Here is a 20,521-nt window from a genome sequence, read left to right on the forward strand (position 1 = left end):
GATACATTGAAAAAGCCCAGAAACAATTCATGGTATCACATTTCTTGAGGTTGAGAACTGTAAAGAAGAAGGCCGGTCTTTGCTTTTCCTAACATTCCTAGATTAATAATTACAAGTTTAAACCTAATGATTTGTGCCTGGCACCTTTATCTTTTCCCTTTCAGGATTGGGAAACAAATGAATTTTGTCATACAACAAGCTGCCATTTCAAAATAAAAACTAGCAGTGCAGAGCTACTGCAGCACCAAATGAATGGACCTTTGAGCTGCAGCTGAATTTACAGGAGGCAAAAAACATTGGTTTTGTCCAAGGAATAACATGACAAAACGTAAGCAACCGGAGAGGATATCCTAGCTTATGCTATGAGGAATCGGATGGCCATTTTATGTAGCTTGTAAATGTTTCGATTATTTAGAAATTCTAAGAACACTTTCCCATGCCTAGCACAAGCAGAAGAACTCTTTGCCTGGGATATTTATTTATTTATTATCCCTGGGAATCTTATGAAAGAGTTGCCCAGTTCTCCGCAGGTTGGATTTACACATCATGTTAGGGTTTGGGTGTTTTTCTTGGATTTGGTTTGCTTTGGCTCAGTAGCAGTGTGCAAAACACAGCAATTATTTTTATCCCTTATAATTTCATTTAGAGTTGTTAATTTAATGTCAACAAACTTTTTTTAAAAAGTTGTGAAAAGCCAACTTTCATATATTTGGATATTATGAATTAGATTGCTAAATCCGATCTTTATTATAAAAGGAAATTTTCATAGCTGTATTTGCAAAAGAATGAGGTTGTTAGTTAAACTGTAGTCCATGGAGTCCTAGTATGTCAAGTTGAGAGCTCTGTGTTTTTAAACTGCTGGGTTATTTTTCCAAATCTGTTGTTGATTTTTTGCATATCGGATTTCCATTATTGCCCTTGAGATGCTGAGAAACTGTATGTTTGTGGACCCTCTTCCCCTCTATTTTTGGATAATGTATTATCATCAACTATTGTTGGAAACGTTTGTGCTCAAAAATCAGTTTCTGTTCAGGGCTTTGCTGAACGATGACTGCCATATATCAGAAAATAATATGTTACTAAATACAGAAAGACCACCAAAAAAAAATCACTTGACACAAGCTGAGAATTAATCAATGTGTAAAGGAAAATTGTAGTGTTTATCCTGAATTTCCCCTCTTTATGTCAGTAAAATCCACATTCTAAAACTTCTAGACAAGGAGCTTTACCTCAGAGATTTACAGAATTTGTCATGGTGGGCATTTGAAGTGTGTTTGCATGTATTTAACATTTGCATGCATTTTATTTGTGGGGGCTCAGTAAAGCAAAATAAAGACACACTCAGAGAAATAGAGAGATGGGGAGAGAGAACAACAGCCATATGCAATTGAATGCTTTATTTTTCAAGCTGACTACACATTTTCTGCAAATGGCCCTGAGCCCTGAGATTTATTTATGTTTTAAGAAAACATTTATGACCTATGGGCTATTGGCACTCAGAAGCAGTATGTGCTGGAAGGGGGGTATTTAACCTTTTTCATGTCTGTATCTTTGCCACTCCAAATTACCAGTTCCCAGTTCCTTGGCCCCTTGAGATGGTGGGATCAAGAGAAGATGCTTTGAGCACCGAAAAGGTTGAGCAGTTCCTCTCTTATCATGGCTTCTCTGCTCTGAATTCTCCTTCATGAAGCTGCTTTCTTTCCTTCCTTCTTTCCTTCCTGTCTCTAGTATAACACAATGTGTAGTGAACCAGTTTCCCAGAGGAGAAATCCTTGAAACAAACATATGACGGTTGTGTCAAAGGAAGCCATGTGAGCCATTTCATCCCATCTTCTCATTGCAAGAAATCCAGAGCTAGAGCATCCTCAGTGGCTAAATATATCTAGTTCCTTGAACTTTTCCTTATAGCACCTGCCTTTCATACTGGCAGCTATCCACATTGCCCTCTTCTGAACCTGCTCTCATTTGTCTGTGGTGCTCAGAACTAGAAATTATCCTTGGTATCTATGGTTATTTTAATGCAGCCTAAAATCACATTCACCTTTTTTGCAGCTGCAGTGCACTGCGGACATGTCCAGCCAGATTGGGTACCTTTAGAATGCAATTAGGATGAGGATCTGTGCCCTTCTGATAAGAATGAAGTAAATAACCAAAATCTCCATGATGCTGAATGGTTTCGCCTTTCCTCCTCAAAACAAGAATCCTGCTTAAGTGCAACCAAAATCCATACATAGCACAGCCTCCAGGAATAGCTTTTGGGGAAAGCAGAAAACCACTTTGGGCCTCTCCTCAAGTGAAGTCTGGGGACCACAGCACACAGCTACAATCCCCACAGAAGGCACATGAGTTACACTGCCAGTCATGTGCAGGCAATAGACCAGCAATTCATCTCCAGGCCAAAAACATAGGCACAGACATGGAATGAAGAAAAGTCAGCTAGAGTTTGACAGGAGTGCAACCTGCTTATAGCTTCTTGATTGTCACTCACAAGTTTGGTAACTTAAATTAGGTGGGTTTTAATGGAATATGCAAAACGGGTGCAGTTTGTGGAGCACATCACCCTGGTGTTGTTTACGTTCCCTTCCAGCTCTTGAAGAACAAGTGGTTCTGAGTTATAAACACTGACCAATTTGCACAAGGAATCTGACTGAGACCATAAACATGAATTGTAAGCACAGTTGTGCAGCAGGTGTTTAATAGGGTTACTTGCAGGTAAATATGCATAGGATTGTAGTTCTAATGTGCTACACAGAAACACATTATTTCCACACTCCTTGGGAAAACGACTTTGCAGAGCAGAAGCTACAGTTGTGAATATAGGTTTGTATTTGTCTTTCAGCCTACTTAATCACCAGTGGAAAGGCTTTCTTTGGTAAATAGTATCTCATGCACACTGAATACTAACCAGGGTGATAGTAAACCAATGGCTGTGTAAACTTGCCAATATAGTAAATACTATTTATCGGTTCCAGGCAGGGCAAATTACTCTGACTCCACCTGCTTTGTTTGCAGAGAATCCCTGGGTGAGAAGAAGACTCTGATGAGCAAAGATTACCAGGAGTAATAATCACCCCTCCAGCCTTATGATTCTTTATCACACGAAGGGAAGCCAAAGAAGGGTAGTAAATGAGCACAATTACATACTGCTAGACCACTGAAGCTGATTTATTAAGTTATAAAGTTTCAAGCCAATGCAGTGGGCAAGTCTTCCGGAGCTTTCTTCCACTGGCCAAGTGAAGACAAGCGCTAGAGATATTTGGTGACTCTCTTCTGGTACCCCCACCACCCTGAGGTGGCTGTGGCCAGGACTCCCGAGAAGGCAGCCCAGATTCTCATGGTGTATGAAGCTTAATATGACCCACTGGCATCTGGCCAGCAGGGCCAGGAATGGGTCTCCTGAGGTCCCTCTGGTCACTGAGAAGGATCCACCACCACACCAGGGCCAGGTTTTGCATGCCATTGAAGCCAGGAGCACATCACTGAGGATTCATTTAGGCACTGGGGGCATACACACAGCAGCCAGGAATGATTCTCAATATTTAGCAAGCATTTAAATAACACTCCCTTCAAAGAAGCCCAGTTGTTTATCAGACTAAAGCAAAACTAAAAATTAACCATTACTGTGAAGGCTGAAAATATAACACATTGCATACTCTTGTTCACATGAGGGGGGGGGACCTAAATTATGTAAATAAGGACACATAAATATAAAAGTGTTTGGTCTTTTAAAGAAACAAGCAAACATTCTGGAGGATTGTGCCCTATAGCATTTTCCATTCTGGGAGGGTATGATGGTGTCTGGCTTGTATTAGATTAGGCTTTTGAATGCACTGTCAATGTCACTGATCTGTAGATCTCAGAAAATAAAATGTCTTTGTTAAATAAATGTAATTTGAGTTAGCCACTTCATTTTCCTTTCAGGCTATTCAGCTGGGATGCTCATCTGTCTTGCATGGGCAATTGATTCTTCAAAAATAAATACTTCTTTCTACTGAAACCTGATTATTAACCCATCTCAGGATGTATCTTATCCAGGAGCTTTGTTTAAAAGAACAACCACTGTGCGGTACATTTTATTTTCCATTAATTGATCTGTGGTGCCTGCTATTTTAACATGCTTTCAACATGATTCCTGCCATTAGAGGCAATAATCATGTCAAAAGTCATTAGAAATCATTACATTTCACCTAACAAATTGATTTGTTTCCATATCAACAAGCTGTCTTTGGTTTTAGCTATAAAAATCTCCAGTACTGCAGCATCCAAACACGGCGCTAAATTCAGGGGAAGTTTCCAAAGCCAGTTGTTTCAAAAGTCCAGCAAAATCCCAGAAACCGGGTTTTCTCCTAAACAAGATATTGCTGTTGCCACCCATTCTTCTGAATCACCACCCTCCATTTGGTTACATATTTATTTTTGGCAATTATATACCACACAGTTACCCATGTCCTTTAGGCAATTGACAAATTAAAACTAAATAAAATGTAAAATCAATAACTAAAATACTTTTTTATTTATTAAATTTCGTACTACCTCTCCCCAGGCATTGGGTAGTGTAGAGGTTTTTCATTCACCTACCTGAGATCTTTCAGCTGGAGGTAAAACAGAGAGAATGAGACCTGAATGTAAAAGATGTGCACTAGCACAGCAGAGTGTGGTCCAAAGGCATGTGAGCCCACCACTTATCTGAAGCCAAGGAAGTCTGGATGTTGTCAATGGCTGGATGGGTGACCGCCTGGGGATTGTATGTGCATCACCTTGGATTCAATGACAAATGGAAAGCAAGATATCAAAGTGAGCAAATAAATAGGAGCCCTAGCTCAAGATCATCAGTGTGATGCTTTCTTTGCAAGTGGTGCTCTTCTGGTTAACAAAAACCATGCGCCTTAAAGCAAAATAGGGAATTGCTTATTAAAAAGGGAACCAGGGAGTGGTTTTTTGGTCGAGGATCTTCCATGTGCACCCAAGACAATTTCTGACTAACCTTGGAGGTTCTCTGCCGCTTTCTGTTCACAAAACCATTGCTTCCTTCCAGGCAAATCTGTGGGACCATCTGAGCTACAAAAAGTAACCTTTAGCCAGCTTCCCACACACACCTTAGACTGAAAGGGCAACCTAGAGATGGCAAGCAGCAACGATGAGCGATTCAGTCATGTACAAACATCAGCAACACAGAATACAGCTGAAAAGCTAGGTGGCGAACTTGTTATGCCAAGGATGAGAGTCTAGTTTGCAATTAATAAGGCAGACAAATTGGGCATTCTCCCTATATTACAAGCCACAGTTAGCAGCCTTTTGGGGGTGTTAGGTATTCCCTTTGCTTCAGGACATTTTCCCTCAAGTAACATATCCTTGTACTGTTGTCTAGCGGTTACAGCAAAGTGCTGTGAGCATCACAGCTCCTGCACTTTCCCACTGGCCGTTCCACCAACATGAGCCACAGTTGATCACTAACTTTTTATCACTATTGGCCCATCCAGGAAATTAAGATATCAACTTCGAGAGCAGAGCCAACTTACACTCACTATTCCCTAAAACTATGTGAACGTCTTCATAGGACAGATGGCTACAGTAGGTCTTTAGCCGTAAGTGTGCTGCTCCCAGCTGAAGGAAAGATAAAGGGGTGTGTGAAATCTGTTTGCATTAGTCTCATGTTATCCAGACCTGATGCTCATAAAGCTGTTTAAACAGAATCTCAGCAGCGTGAGCCGAGAATACAGCCGTGCGATTCTTCCGTGCCTCTTGGAACAGGAACATTAACCCAGTGAGTGCTCCACTCAACTAGGTCGCCTCTGCCTTCCCAACAACAGTCATGCCCTACCTCACAGTGTGCAACCGGCAGCTCAGCTGGACTCTGCCCCTGGTGCTGGGGTACCTCTTCTACCTCCTCCTGGGGGCCTTGGTGTTTCAGCTGCTGGAAAAGCAGGCAGAAGCCAAGACTCGGGACCAGTTCCAAATGGAGAAACTCAAGTTCCTGCAGAACTACACCTGCTTGGATCGACAAGCCCTGGAGCAATTTGTGCAGGTAAGGAGAGCAATCCCAAAGAACCCAACTTTATGGTCATCTTTGCATCATGTAACTTTAATGGCGGGGTGGGTGGCTGGTGTGCAGGAAATCCTGGCATAGGATTTGAGGTTGGGATTTGGGTCTTCCGCAACTTCTGATACTATGGTTCCAAAGAGGATCTGTGCCTGTAGGAATTGAAAATGAGCAACAACAGCCAGCAGAGAATGCCCAGAAGAGATAATATGACTAGGCGAAATCAGTGCTGTGGAAACACCCATGTATGCAGCAGCCATTTTGATTTTCTTGAATTTTCTCTCTGATCCCTAACCCCTTTTCAAAATTTAGCAAAGCAGCTAATATTGAGTTTGAAATTATACTACTGTTCCAGTTTCCCCTTTTCATCCCATGAATAAGGTTTTACAGTGGAGTATATGTGTGTTTTAATATGACCAAAGGCTTCCTTCCACAATCTGTTTTAATGAGTTTTTAAATGCACATGTCATTCTGGTTTCCTGCATGTCTTCCCTTCAAGGCTGCACCTTCAGTGGGTGAATATAGTTGTTTCTTAACTTTCCAGTATTTTTTGAATAGGGAAATGTTATTCTCTCCTCTTTCCCACTCCCCCTGCCCCACCCAGAGTGGATTGCTCTGTGGAGTGTGGCTGTGTGGCCACAAGTGTGATGTCCCTCCCTCTGAAACTTTCTGTGGACATGGAACTTGTAAACAGACCCAAATGCACATAAATGTGTACCCAAATAGGTTCTGCATTCATCATCTGAATTATTTGTTGCTGTTGCTATTACTATTGCTTATATTGTTGCTTTTTGCCACAAACACTTGAGCAACTATATCCCCAAATCATTTGCCCATTTCTGTTCATGGAAGAAGATTTAATGAGAAATGCATTTCCTTTGTTAAGATAAAACTAAGGATGTTAAATATATGGAGTTGAGGAAACCATGCAGTGCACATCCACTGACACCCGGCTTTCCAGTTCATTCCTGATAGATATTGAATGAGTTCTCAAAACCAGGCAGAATAGTTCTCTAGATTTAAAGGGCTGTGTATGAAATAGTAAATGTAGATACAGTTGCTAAGGAATAATGGGAAATTTAATCCTTTGTTTAATTTAAAAATCTCAATTCTGCCATGAATTTTGAGATCCTGTTTCTGAGAAAACAAGCTTTTATTTCACTACTTGAAATGTTTAAATGAGTTTTCTATCATTTAGCTGTGCTCCCATTTGAAACCAGTGGTTTTGCATTGGGCATAATAATGGTTATGAAGAGTAACAGTTTGCATGCATGCCTGCAATTCTCACATGAAATCCTGACACTGAGTTTTAGGGCTCTTGTGTCACTGAAACCTGGATGCACTCCAGAGTTTGGTAGGACTAGATAAATTGGGGAGGGGGGGCTGAGCTAAAGGGATGAAAGTTATGCCAGAGGATGCTGAGCCGAGCTCCTTGATTGTACAACGAGAAGTGGAGGTTTTCTGGATAATAAGGGAGGACTGGGAATTGGGGCTTTGGGGAAATTTCTAGGTAAAAAAAACCAGAAGAAAAGTGAGAGACTTTGGGGCAATAGCTGAGAGTAGTGGAAATAGGGGAATCTGAGATTCTGGGGTGACATAACTAAGAAGGAAGAAATAGCACAGCAAGGAGAAAAAAGAGAGCAGTTCTCCCCAAGAAAGGGGGCTTCAAAGCTGAAGGTAGAAGGAGAGGGGGCTTTGGCCAGCTGATGGGCTTGAGAAGAGAGAGCTGAATGCCGTATTCTTATTCTGTGAGTCGGGGGTCCATAGGGGTTGATGGAGGTCTCTTCAGTGCAGGAGTGAAAGAAAGCCTAAGATAGAAAATGAGTTGGGAAGGGGTCCACAAGAAATGTTCTTGTACACAAACGAATCCTCTTGATCAGCCAGAGATTCCTAGCCACTATTATGAACAGCATTCCCTCGCTTCAGCTGGGCTCCAGAAATTAACATAGAAACAAAGACTGTAAATCCCGCCTTCCTGACAGTGAATAGGTTTAAGAAGCTTTTGAATGGTGCCAGCTGGGAAGAGTTTGTCTAAAGAATTGCAAAAAGCCTTCTGGAAAAATATTATTCTGCTGTCTATATGAAATGAGGAAAAGGAGTAACATATGTTCTGGGCTCTGCTGGCAAGATCCTCAGGCTATCAAAACTTATTGATTAGTAATTGTGTGGGAGAGCAGGTGGTGGCTAGAGGGAATGACATGTAGGGGACACTATCTTGGTTATCAACCGTACTTCCAGGAAGAGTCTGAGGTCCTTTTACTTTTAAATTTACACATTTCTGACAGCAAGAGCTTAGGCTACTTCAGAGGGTGATGGATTCCCATTGATTGGGTTTTGTTAAACAGAGGTTGGCTGGTCATCTGTCAGAGATTCTTTAGCTGTTATTACAGCATTGCAAGGGGTTGGACAGTTCTATGATTCTATGAAATGTATTTAATGTTGTCACCCACCCTGGAACCTTGGAGTAATAAATATTTACCAGATGCTCTTTGCAACTCAGCTGCTTGGACATGTGAGCCTGGCTTTCTGTAATGCCATAATTAACACTTCCATCTGAGGTGCAGGCTATCACAGCAAAGCTGGATATGCTTAGGGGTGCTTCATAACATACACAAATTGCTTATTTATTTTAACATTTTCTCTGGCATGACGTTTTAAACAGAAGACCCCTGCGCATTGCTGTCCAAAGCCAAACAATGCAGGTCATTTGGGGAGCGAGGAGCTGAGCATTTTCTCCTCTGTTATATAAGCAGAAGTTCAGAAAAGCCAGGGCATGTGCATAAGTGCCTTCATTAAAAGGAAACTTTTTTGATGTAGGTATGCCACAAGGATTACAGCAGTGGTTGCTATACAAACAAAACCACTAGAGGGCACCAACATTTCAGCTACAACACAACAGCTTTTAAATACAGTATCTCTCGTCAAAATAAATCATCCACGACCTTATTCAGTAAATAGGAATCCTTATCACCACCCTTGGCTTCATACTATTGTAATCTTAGCACACTCTTTTGATGTGAGGCTTCATGCTAAACCATCACTCAGCACCCTTGAGCCTACAAGGATGAACTTCTCAGCATCTGTATCTATCTGTTGGGTTTCTCTGCTGACTCTTTTCTGATTTCTGTGGCACATGAAGCGGTTTCATAAGGTTAGGCATTTTCTTGGGCCACAGCCAATGGCAGATTTGGCTCACCCCAGACACAGCATTGGAGTGTTTAATCACAAACAGTAGCATACATGGGCATAGCCAAAGGGGAGCAGGGGGGCAGCTGCTTCCCCCAAATCAAGTAATTCAATAAAAAATACTTGTGTTTCTGCCCCCACCAACATAAATCCTGGCTATGCCCATGGTAGCGCAAGACCTTCAACACAGGACTAGGGAACCTGTGATCCTCCAGATGTAGCTGGATTCCAACTCCCATCAGCCTCTGCCAGCATGGCCCATGGTGAGGGATGGTGGGAGTCCAACAACATCTGGAGGGCCACAGCCCAGCCATGATTAAATTGGGGTGGGGTAAGAAATTGAGGGAACCCAAAATTGACGCATTTCCTTGTCCCCAACTGTGGTTCTCCAGTTGCTATGAGACTTTATCTCTCACCAGCCTCAGCCAACATGGCCAATGCTCAAGTTGGATGGGAGTTGTAATGCAGCAGCTGGAAGGTCACAGGTTGCTCCTCTCTACAGGCACAGCAGGGAGCAATCATGTCAAGGACAATGCCTGGGACATCAGCAACCAGGTAGTTAGAACACAGCTAGCACTATGTATTTAACAGGTGTGTCTCCCCTTCTTTTCCCTAATACACTTTGGCCCAGAGCAGATCCCCCTTCCATTAGCCCGCTCAGATCACAGTGTTGATCACAGAGTGCAGGAGCAATGCAAAAGCATATCTACAGTCCAAACAGTTCCAGCGTTAACCAAGAAATCCTTGCCAGGAAACCATTTTATGATTTTTTTGCATATACAGAGCCATCTTATGAAGCTATGTGAGTATGTTGGTGTATCAAGAAGTGCTGCTTACTTTGGCTCATTGACCGTTGTCCTTTTCAGCCCTGCTACAAAAGCAGCTGTTGACAGACTGAACCTGTGGCCGCATAAATGTGCTTTACTCTCTGGCTGGTGAGACTCTCCCAGTTCATGATGTGACAACATTCTTCTATTCCTCCCCCTGTAAATGATCCCACTTCAGGTCATTATGGAAGCCTGGGAGAAAGGTGTCAACCCTGAAGGGAACTCCACCAACCCCAGCAACTGGGACTTCAGCAACAGCTTCTTCTTTGCTGGAACGGTGGTCACCACCGTAGGTAAGGTGAGCTGGGTGTTTTGCGGGAGGTTCCCCATGATAAATCTTTCCTTGTTGGAGTTCTGCAAGATTTTCAGTGAAGTACTGAATCATCTGTGACTGATGGTACAAAGCGAACCTGGCAAACCTGCGTCAGAAGGGTCTTGAACATTGAAATATGTATTTAAAAAGCCATATATTCAACCAACGCCTATTTTTATGCGTACGTTTTCCATGACTAATGTTCTGGTCCTGTAGGATGGTGTGTGTGTGTGTGTGTGTGTATGTGTGTGTGTGTGTGTGTGTGTGTGTAGTCAGTTTTGTATGTGTTGAAGTCTATGACATGCATTCCAGTAGTAACTAGTGCCAATCAGAACTGGTAGGGCAGTAGCCATGGAGACCCAACAGTAAGTGGAGCCAAAACAGATGACAGACATAGCCAACTCATTCTAGTTTTGTCTCCAATCTCTTCCCTGTTGAAGGCAACACTGAAACTAAGGAAGAGGAACTGGTGAGAAGGATCATCCCCAGTAAAAAGGCAGGCAGGTGGGGTTTGGGTGAGATTGGTGGGGCTCTAATGGACTAGCTGCCACTATTGCATACTCATGGAAGTCTGAAAGTGTCTGCTTTGTAAATATACAGCATGAACCAGCCAATGCTCTGTAGCATTTCTACCCTTGCCCACCAAGGAATAAGTCCCATAGAATTCAACAGAGTGTGCTTCTGAGCTATAGGCTGCCCACTTTTTCCCAACAAGATAGTGACAAATGTGCTTCAAATAAATGGGGGCCAAGGAGTCTGTAACTTCATCTGGAACTTGGGATTAGTCACCCAATATAGATGACTATTCCACGTCCGATGTGGTCAAAGCAAATGTTGAGCCCTGTTAAGTGAGTGTGACTATTTTCAATTCTTTTTGCTTTTCTTTCAGGTTATGGGAATTTGGCCCCCAGCACAGTCCCAGGGCAGGTCTTCTGTGTGTTCTATGCCTTGTTTGGAGTGCCCCTTAATCTGGCATTTCTCAATCAGCTGGGGAAAGGGCTCACCATTCACCTGATCAACTTGGAGAGATGGGTCCACAAGCCAGGCCGAGCTCAGGTACAGATGCTTGTTCAACATTGATACCCTTTCCTTGCTTTTCAAAGGTGACTTTCATGTATCATTTTAGGACAGGCAGAGGTGCCTTAGACTCATTATAACTCATACAGATGTTGCTTCCTCTTCTGTGACAGTAATTGGCTGACTCAGGACTTCAGGACAGGGATGTACTTGAATTTCCAAAAAAAGAAGAAAGCTTCAAATTGAACAGATACAACTTGCTTGATTGCAAACACCCATGGCTGCTATCAAGTCAGTTCTCTGTTCTGTGTCATTTTCTCATTTACCAGAACCCATTTCTGCAAACCACCATAGAAAGAATGTGTCAGACGGCATTTCAGCAAATGCAGTTCAGGCAGTCCTATAAATGTAAAGGATCCCTCATATGAATAATAAGAAATGATTCCAGATGGTCTGTGGCCCCAAGAGAAAATGTTGGAGGAAGCAGGCAAGGTTTCGTGGAAGGAGATGGGAACAGAGTTGGATGGTGGTGATGTGCAAAATGAAAGTAGTATAAAAACAGGCTTGCCAGAACACAGTGACAAATGAAGATGACAGACATGACAAAGTATTTTTTTAATTAAAAAAAAATCTTTAACAAGTGGAAACCACCCTACCCCTCAAAATTTGTAGAAATTTATTTTAAAAGGAACAAACAAACTTCACCACCCAGTAAATGTAAACTATTGAAAGGTCATCAGGATGAGTGGTCTGTTCAAGTTGAGTGAGACACTCAGTCTTTCGTGGAGAAGACAAATTGCAGGAAGGTGTAATTGCTTATGGAAGTATAAGGTAAGCTGAAGAGAAACCTTTGTTTTACTGAGAACACTGGTGCCTCAAGACAATATTGCCCCATGGAGATAGCCATCAATGTTTCCTGTCAGTAGAACTTAAGTTGCACAGTTAATTCTTGGAACAAACCAAAAAAATCAATTGCATAAAAATGAAGGTGACCCCTGCCTGGGTAAAGTAGGCCACACTGGAAGCACCAGAAACCCAAGATTTATCCAGGCAGACAGCAACACGTTCCTCCATCCATCCAACCAACCAACCAAAAGGCATGGTCACAATTCAAGGACACATCACAGCCAGGCAAAAGCACTCAAGAGGACCTGAGGCAGGGCCAGTGAGGGGTGTGGTCTGGGGAGGTGGCATAGCCTGGAAAGCATCCTATGGGGCCTGAGATTCCCCACCCTTGTTCTAGAAGGTTCCAGGGTGCATACCAAGGGGGCCTTCTCCATCCTCTTTCCATTATCTTTTTTGCTCTGGGATGCTGGACAATACCTTGCTCTGAATACATGTCCAGCACCTGAAAGACACTGAAATGTTTGTCAGACGCATTCTGCTCAATCCATACCTACTCATTTGACTGCTACATATCCTCTCTCCTTATACAACAATTTCCAGGGTGAATTAAGAGGGTCTGAGGAAATTTTGAGTAGCTGTCAGCAGGGGCAACCATATCTGATCTAGTGAACGTCTGATCCAACACAAAGTGGGAACCAGGCAGGTCCTCATGACCGTACTCTAGGCTTTGGAGAAATCATCTCCAGTGCAGTGTACGCTCACCCTCTCTTCTCCCAAGTCTTGGATCTGGAATAAGGGCAGGGGTTGTCCCTGACCTTGCACTGGACTTCATAGACACCCAGAAGCAAACAAGACTTCTTGCTTGTTCCTTGGACCTAACCAGAAATGAGAATTTACCTCAACCCTTGAGTCAGAGACTGGGATCAGGCGCTGTAGCAACCAGAAAATTCAGCTAAACCTCTAGGGCCAGGCAAACTTTGTAGATGCCTCCTCTGAATTACAACTGTTCACAGGGATATTCCAGGAGACAATTGTTTGTGCTCGTTCTAAACTGTGTGGCCCATACCACACAAAGGAACCTTTTCCCTCCTGAGAAAAACAGATTTCATGTGGTATGTGTTTTAAAAATGAGCATGTTCCATGACTCCATGACAAAGGAAAAAGACATGCAGGAAAAAAGCCATTTATAAATCATTGTTCCCAGAAATAGCAGACACCCAACCCAAATCTCTGCCATTGGTACTTAGGCCAGAATCACTTACATGGCAGTTTGTCACACTGGACTCAAAGGGACTTAGTCACAAGTAAAAATGTATAGGATCACACTGTTAATCTCTCACGACATAGCAAGTTTTGAAATCCTGGAAGCAGGATGAAAGACTGCAATTTCACAAAACACAAATATCAGACAGATTATTCATATTATTTCCCAGTTTAGTATGCTTTCTATATATGACTATGCAATCTTAGAGGGAAGGACATTTTTTGGCATTTTCTCAAAGCAGATTTTCTTCCACTACTTTCCTATTTAGAAGGAACAAAAATCCTACCTGACATAATTCAGGGGAACTGCAGATTTTTAAACTGCTCTAGTTGCCTCCTAGCCCACAAACTTTACCTCTTTTGCAGAAAAAAATTGCATATGAAAGTTCTTGTGGCTAGTTGTATCAGCAGTCCTGTCCATTGCATTTCTAATTAACTGTTTCCTAACTCCATAAAATGTTTTCTGGGGTCAGTCTTAGATCCCTGTTCTGCACCACCAATTGTCTATTGCCAAGAATCTGTCTTCATCTGTTCTTGACTCCCACTCCTCACCTTACCAGCCCCTTGCCTTCTTTTTCTTTTTTAACAAGTTGCTATCTGTTATTCTTTTTAACAAGCCCATTCCCTGTTGTTTTAATATGTGAACAAGGTTGATCATAGGTTGCATCCATTAAAGTCGTCTCATTAGCTAAAGGACTTCTGCCTGCACAGCAGGAAGAAGAAAACAGACCAAGTCATGGTTTGATAAAGATTTATAGAATGCTAGGAGTAAGTTGTGGATGAGGCATTAATTAATGCTAGTTGATTAAACTTTTCTAGCCCCTGTGAGCTTGGAGGGGGGATACTCCTGTCTAGACATGGAAAGGGACACAATTTCTGTCTTTTCCTACTTTTTGTCTTTTTGCTGTGTAAAAGTCAGTCTCCGGAATACGTGGTTAAGAGGCTAAGGACCGCCATCATTTACATCTGGGGAGGGGAGCCACTGACCCATGGTCTAAACTTGGCCTGCCAGGTTTTCCCATTTGGTCTGAGAAGTGGTTCTGGGCAAACTACACCACCCACCCAGCACCTGACATACATATATGATGTCAGGTGTGGGGCAGGTAAGGGCAGGGTTTCAAAGGAACAATTGGGAGCTTAAAGTGAGTTCCCAGTTGTTCCTCTGCTGGAGGAGGGTGTTCTCCAGACGGAGTGCATTCCAGGAGAGGAAAATGGCTTCAATTGACTGAAAACCACCTTTCCCTTCAGTGTTGTTCCTTGAACTTCCAAAAAAATGGAGGCTCGGTGAACAGTATGGGGCTGTTTGAAAGCCCTTTTGTAAACAGTCCTATGCTGCTCTCAAAAGGGTTTTCAAACAGCCTCACACTGCTCTTTGAACTTCTGAAATATGGAGGTTCAAAGAGCAGTGTTAGGTTGTTTGAAAGCCCACTGGGAAGTGGCCCTGTGCTACAATTTGAACCTCCAGTTTTAGGGAGTTTAAAGAGCAGTATGGGGCTGCTTGCAAAAGGCCTTTCAATCAACCTGCACTGTACTTTGAAGTCCTGAAAACAGAGGCTTCAAAGTACAGTGGTACCTCGGGTTAAGAACTTAATTCGTTCTGGAGGTCCGTTCTTAACCTGAAACTGTTCTTAACCTGAGGTACCACTTTAGCTAATGGGGCCTCCTGCTGCTGCCACACCACCGGAGCACAATTTCTGTTCTCATCCTGAAGCAAAGTACTTAACCCGAGGTATTATTTCTGGGTTAGCGGAGTCTGTAACCTGAAGCATCTGTAACCTGAAGTGTCTGTAACCCGAGGTACCACTGTACACGGTCACCTGACATCATAGTGACAACAGATGATTGACAGATGGGATAAGGATCTGGCCTACCAGCCAGAAAAGGTTCCCCACTTCTGATTTACATGGATCTTTGCTCCATGGAAGAGGTTTTTAGAAGCTCCACTGGGGGGCTATAAAACGGTATGAAACAGGTATGAAACTGTATGAAACAGCCTTTAGGTAGCTTATCTGAAAGCACTCAGACCAACCAGACCAAGTCATGCCAGGCAGAAGCATAGTTCTTCTAAACTGTCATTTCCCTTCTCATGTTTCTTAGGTGGTTCAGACTCTGACAATGGGATTCTTCCTGATGGTTGGGACTTTGCTTTTTCTGGTTTTCCCACCCATGATCTTCAGTTACGTGGAAGGCTGGAGTTATGGAGAAGGCTTCTACTTCACCTTCATCACCCTCAGCACCATTGGATTTGGAGACTATGTAGTAGGTAATAGAAAGGGTGGTGGTGGTGACATATTCTGCCCCTGAGATCATCCTCCTCTCCCAATTAACTTTGATTAGGAGGAACTCTAATGAAATCCAGGAATGTGATCACAGTGCAATCAGTGCATGTAACATCTAGATTATTCATGACTTCTTTGCTGAGGCTGCAAATAAGTGCCAAAATTGATTCATTCATGCATTCATTCATTCATTCATTCATTCATTCATTCACTAAACAGTGCTTAACCAGCTCTACTAAGAACTAAGGAGTTATACTTTCAAGGAGGAAAAGACATTTGTTTAAAACATGCTCTTGCTTAAATCACATGCAGTCCAACCAACGTAAGCATCACACCAATGACAAAGTGAACTAATAGCAATGGCCATTTGCTTGTGATCAGGGCCGGCCCTACAATGAGACAGAGTGAGGCAATTGCCTCACGTGGCAGATGCTGAGGTAGGGGGAGTGACCAGGGATGTGACTGCATCCCCTACACAAGTGCTCTGGGGAAGGGCCCTATCTTGTTGTTTGCCTCAGACAGCAAAATGTCTTGAGCCAGCCCTGCTTGTTTACTGTGGCCATGAGTGAGTCTCCTCATTTATAGTGATAGGAACAGTTCCACACTAAGCAGCACAGGACTGACAGAAGAGTGCTCTCTTTCCCCTTCTGTTATTGTTATTTCTCCCACTCAATGCAATGTTAATGTCCTCCAATCCTGAAAGGAGTAACTGGAATTAGAAGTGTCTTGCTGGATCAGCCCAATCAGGTCCACCTGGTCCAGCATTCCATCTTCAACATTCACCAGCCAGATACTTCTGGGAAACTTATAAGCTGAGCACGATGGTGACAACCCTACATTTACACAAAGCATATATAGATGGGGGGTTTTGGGGGGGTTGTATATACACATAGAGCCTGAAATGTGCTCAGCCAGGCTTCACAAATCATGCCAAAAAAGAAATGCTGTTCCTTCCAGGTCCGAAAAATATTGTGTGTTTGGTGCCAATCTACACAAAAACATGTTGCGAAAAACCATGTGCTGCAAAATGGCACAGTCAAGATGACTTAACACACTATTCATAACATGGGAAATGCCTATGGTGGTGTTTTGTTTTGTTTTACTTTTAAACCTGTGTTCATAGACTGCTATAGGAGCTGACAACATTACGTGGTCTTCTTTTTGGAAACAGACATAAATGTTTGTTCCTTGTTCCTCATTGTATTTGGTTTGGAAGAAAAGGATTCCTTGAGATTGTCATTGATTTGTGCAGCAAGAAACTGCAGTGTGTTCTATTTTATTTATAGACACACACAAAAAAACCCCCTCCATGCATAGGGAAGCTTATTTCACCCTAACTCTTTGGTTCCTCTTTTCCCCCCAAGTACCACTTCCTGCATGCTGGTTTGCATTCATGCAGAGCCAGCAACATGTGAAACTTTCTTGCAGAGTCATGTGCTTTTCCTAAATCAACTTACAGGACTACATTGAGGTCACGTGTATCCCAAATTGTTTTCTCTTGGCCTGTCAGGGGAGAGGACACAGCTCAGTGGTAGCACATAGGCTTTGCTTGCAGAAGGTCCCAGTTTCAATCCTCCCCCATGCCCCATCCCAGAAACTCCTGTTAGAAGAATTAAGTAGCAGACGATAAGAAAAGCACCTTTCTGCCTTACACTCTGTAGAACTACTGTATTGCCAATTGGAGCAGATAATGTTGGACTAGATCAGGGGTCAGCAAACTTTTTCAGCAGGGGGCCAGTCCACTGTCCCTTAGAGCTTGTGGGGGGGCCAGAATATATTTTTTTTGCAGGGGGAAGAGAAAGAATTCCTATGCCCCACAAATTTTTTTAAAATAAATTTTTATTGAGGTTTTCACAAATTTTTAACATAACAAACAAAACATAAAACATAAAACATACAACACGTATAATTTCAAATCTTAATTTCTTATAACTTACTTTCCCGACTTCCTCATGCCTCCCCTTTCTGTATTCTCATGTCTAATTAATTGATCAGCAAATCCTTCCCTTACTTTCAACTTAATTTTGTTAACCTTCATTTTCTTTTATCATAACCATTATCGCTATTTAACCCCTAATTTTCTCATCCAGCATCAATCTAACATTCACTAATTTTTGAATATTTCTTTAGATAGTCTTTAAATTCCTATGCCCCACAAATAACCCAGAGATGCATTTTAACTAAAAGGACACATTCTACTCATGTAAAAACACGCAGATTCCCAGACCATTTGTGGGCAGGATTTAGAAGGCGATTGGGTCGGATCAAGCCCCCGGGCCTTAGTTTGCCTACCCATGGACTAGATGAACACAGACATTCTGACATTAGAAACTAATTAGTATATGCACCATGACTTTAAAAATCCTTCATCACACTTTAACCCACAAAGCACTGGAATTATTGATGAATTGTAATTTGGTTGTTTCATGCTGTACTCTTCCGTTGAAGTTCCTTGGTTCCAGAATGACAACCTTAAGGTCATTTACAGGGTGTTCTGGAAATGTTCAGAATGTTCTCTGACTTGCACCACTATTGGTGTTAATGCAATGATTTCAGCACTTATCACTAAGGGTAAAAGTTTGCCTACTTAATTTACAGGCAAGCTCTACTTATCTCTGGCTGTAACTTTTTGCATCCCATTGCCACTGAACTCCGATTGTATAATGTCCTCCTTTATATAGCTGCCAACTATGATTTTACTTTCATGCAGCTGATGAACTGGGCTTGAGCCAATGAAAGCTTATGCCGTTATTAAATGCGTTAGTCTTTAAAGTGCCACAGCAAGACTAATTGTTTTAGCTGCAAGCAACTAACATAGCTAGCTAGCTATAAATTTTTCCTATGTTGCTGTCATCAGAGTAGCAAAGTTCAGGGACAATGACCTGGTGGCTATGCTAGTAGTAGTAGTAGTAGTAGTAATAATAATAATAATAATAATAATAATAATAATAATAATAATAATATATTATTTATACCCCGCCCCAGCCACTCTGGGCGGCTTCCAAAAGAATATTAAAATACTGTGATACATTAAACATTAAAAGCTTCCCTAAACAGGGCTGGTAAGGATAGTTTCATGTAGATCTCGTTCATGCTAACAGTAGAGCTGTTGGCATCATTGGGGATGGTGAGTAACAGCCTGGGAAAGTTGTAAACCTAGGGAAAGTAAGAATGGGCATAATCCGACAGACCACACTGTAAAGGCAGAAAAACCAAACCAATCCTAGGCATGCAACTCATAATGAGTATCCAGGAAAATATCACATCACTTCTAATCTGTGGGCAAATGCACACAGGTGAAATGCCAGTTAATAATCTTGCATGGTTTTGTACACGTGTATATGAGTTGTCTATGTGTGCATTGTGTTCATTGTGTTGGCATATATTCCTCCCAATCGTAGAGAAACCAAATCTTACTTGTGGGTTTTCTTGGTTTTTTCTTTCTTTCTAGGCACAGATCCTAATAAGCATTATATATCAGTGTACAGAAGCCTGGCAGCAATCTGGATTATTTTTGGCTTAGTCTGGCTCGCTCTGATCTTTAATCTGGGAGCTGACCTGATGGAGAAATTCCTACAGCTTAATTGGCAGAAGTCTGGCCCAGGCACTGCAGAGACAGCTGTCACCAAATTAGAGGATAACCCTGATCAACCCAGGGTCCATATCCCTAGCTGAGAGTGACTAATGGATAAGCAACACAAAAAACCAACAAGTCTCTTGTCCTTTCCCTTATGCCTACAAAGAGATGTTTGTGGGCAAGACATCTTTCATCAAATACTGTACATAATGAGTGGGTCACTTCATAAGGGAAAGGAGATTTTTCTGAAACAGAAGACACCCTTTGACAATATGTACCACAAACAGCCAAATGAAGCCTTTGGAGGAAAACGAACTGAAAGTGTCAATGCCACATGTTTTCCACACATAGATAGATAGATAGATTCTTTATTGTCATTACACAAGTGCAACATTGCACAAGTGCAACGAAATTGGATGCCATCCCTTAAAAACAACAAAAGCAAAACAACAACAACAACCAAACAAACCACATTCCAGCCACACCCACACCCACACCCATCAAACTCCCAGGTCACACTATCGAGTTACAGCATTCAAAAAGGCCACAGCTCTTGGATAGAAACTATTTTTCAGTCTATTTGTCCTTGACTTGATGTTTCTATATCTCCTGCCAGAAGGCAGTAGTGCAAACAGACTGTATCCCGGGTGAGATGAATCCTGCAGGATGTTGTTTGCTTTCCTAAGACAACGGGAACCGTACAGTTCTTCCAAAGATGGGAGAGGATGACCAATAATCCTTTGGGCTGTGGTTATGACCTTCTGGAGCACCTTCCTCTCCCTAGCTGTACAACTGGAGAACCAAGCACAAATACAGTATGTGAGAATGCTCTCTATGGAGCCTCGGTAGAAGGACACCAGCAGTCTCTCACTCAGATTGTTCTTCTTTAAAAGTCTGAGGAAATAAATTCTCTGCTGGGCCTTCTTCACCAGAGCAGTGGTATTTGCGCTCCAAGTCATGCCCTGATCGATAGTCACTCCCAAAAACCTGAATTCCGCCACCCTCTCCACCCGTTCCCCGTTGATATACAAGGGCTGAATGTCCGCCTTTTTTTTCCTGTAATCCACCACCAATTCCTTGGTCTTAGCCGTATTAAGAGCCAGATTGTTCTCTCCACACCAAACACAGAGCCGCTCCACCTCGTCCCGATAGGCGGACTCATCCCCTCCTGAA

The 20,521-nt window shown here is 42.4% G+C and overlaps 2 protein-coding genes across 2 annotated transcripts in view; both read left to right on the plus strand.

Annotated features, from left to right (window-relative positions):
* Positions 1–3,886, plus strand: part of KIF6 (kinesin family member 6) — a 146,911-nt gene extending 143,025 nt beyond the window's left edge. Inside the window, exon 22 of the mRNA XM_081903946.1 lies at positions 165–3,886. Within this exon, the coding sequence (XP_081760072.1) occupies positions 165–181 (17 nt within the window). The 3' untranslated portion in view covers positions 182–3,886. The remainder of the gene's footprint in view (positions 1–164) is intronic.
* On the plus strand, positions 275–19,691 carry KCNK16 (potassium two pore domain channel subfamily K member 16). The gene is made up of 6 exons (XM_081904384.1): positions 275–328; positions 5,692–6,025; positions 10,232–10,346; positions 11,256–11,422; positions 15,590–15,755; positions 19,223–19,691. Exons 2-6 carry the CDS (start codon positions 5,813–5,815, stop codon positions 19,444–19,446), a joined length of 885 nt encoding a protein of 294 aa, XP_081760510.1. The 5' UTR covers positions 275–328; positions 5,692–5,812; the 3' UTR covers positions 19,447–19,691.
* The last annotated feature ends 830 nt before the right edge of the window (positions 19,692–20,521 follow it).

The sequence above is a fragment of the Podarcis melisellensis genome, assembly GCF_964234715.1.
Source record: "Podarcis melisellensis genome assembly, chromosome: 3".
In the NCBI taxonomy this organism is placed as follows: domain Eukaryota; kingdom Metazoa; phylum Chordata; class Lepidosauria; order Squamata; family Lacertidae; genus Podarcis; species Podarcis melisellensis.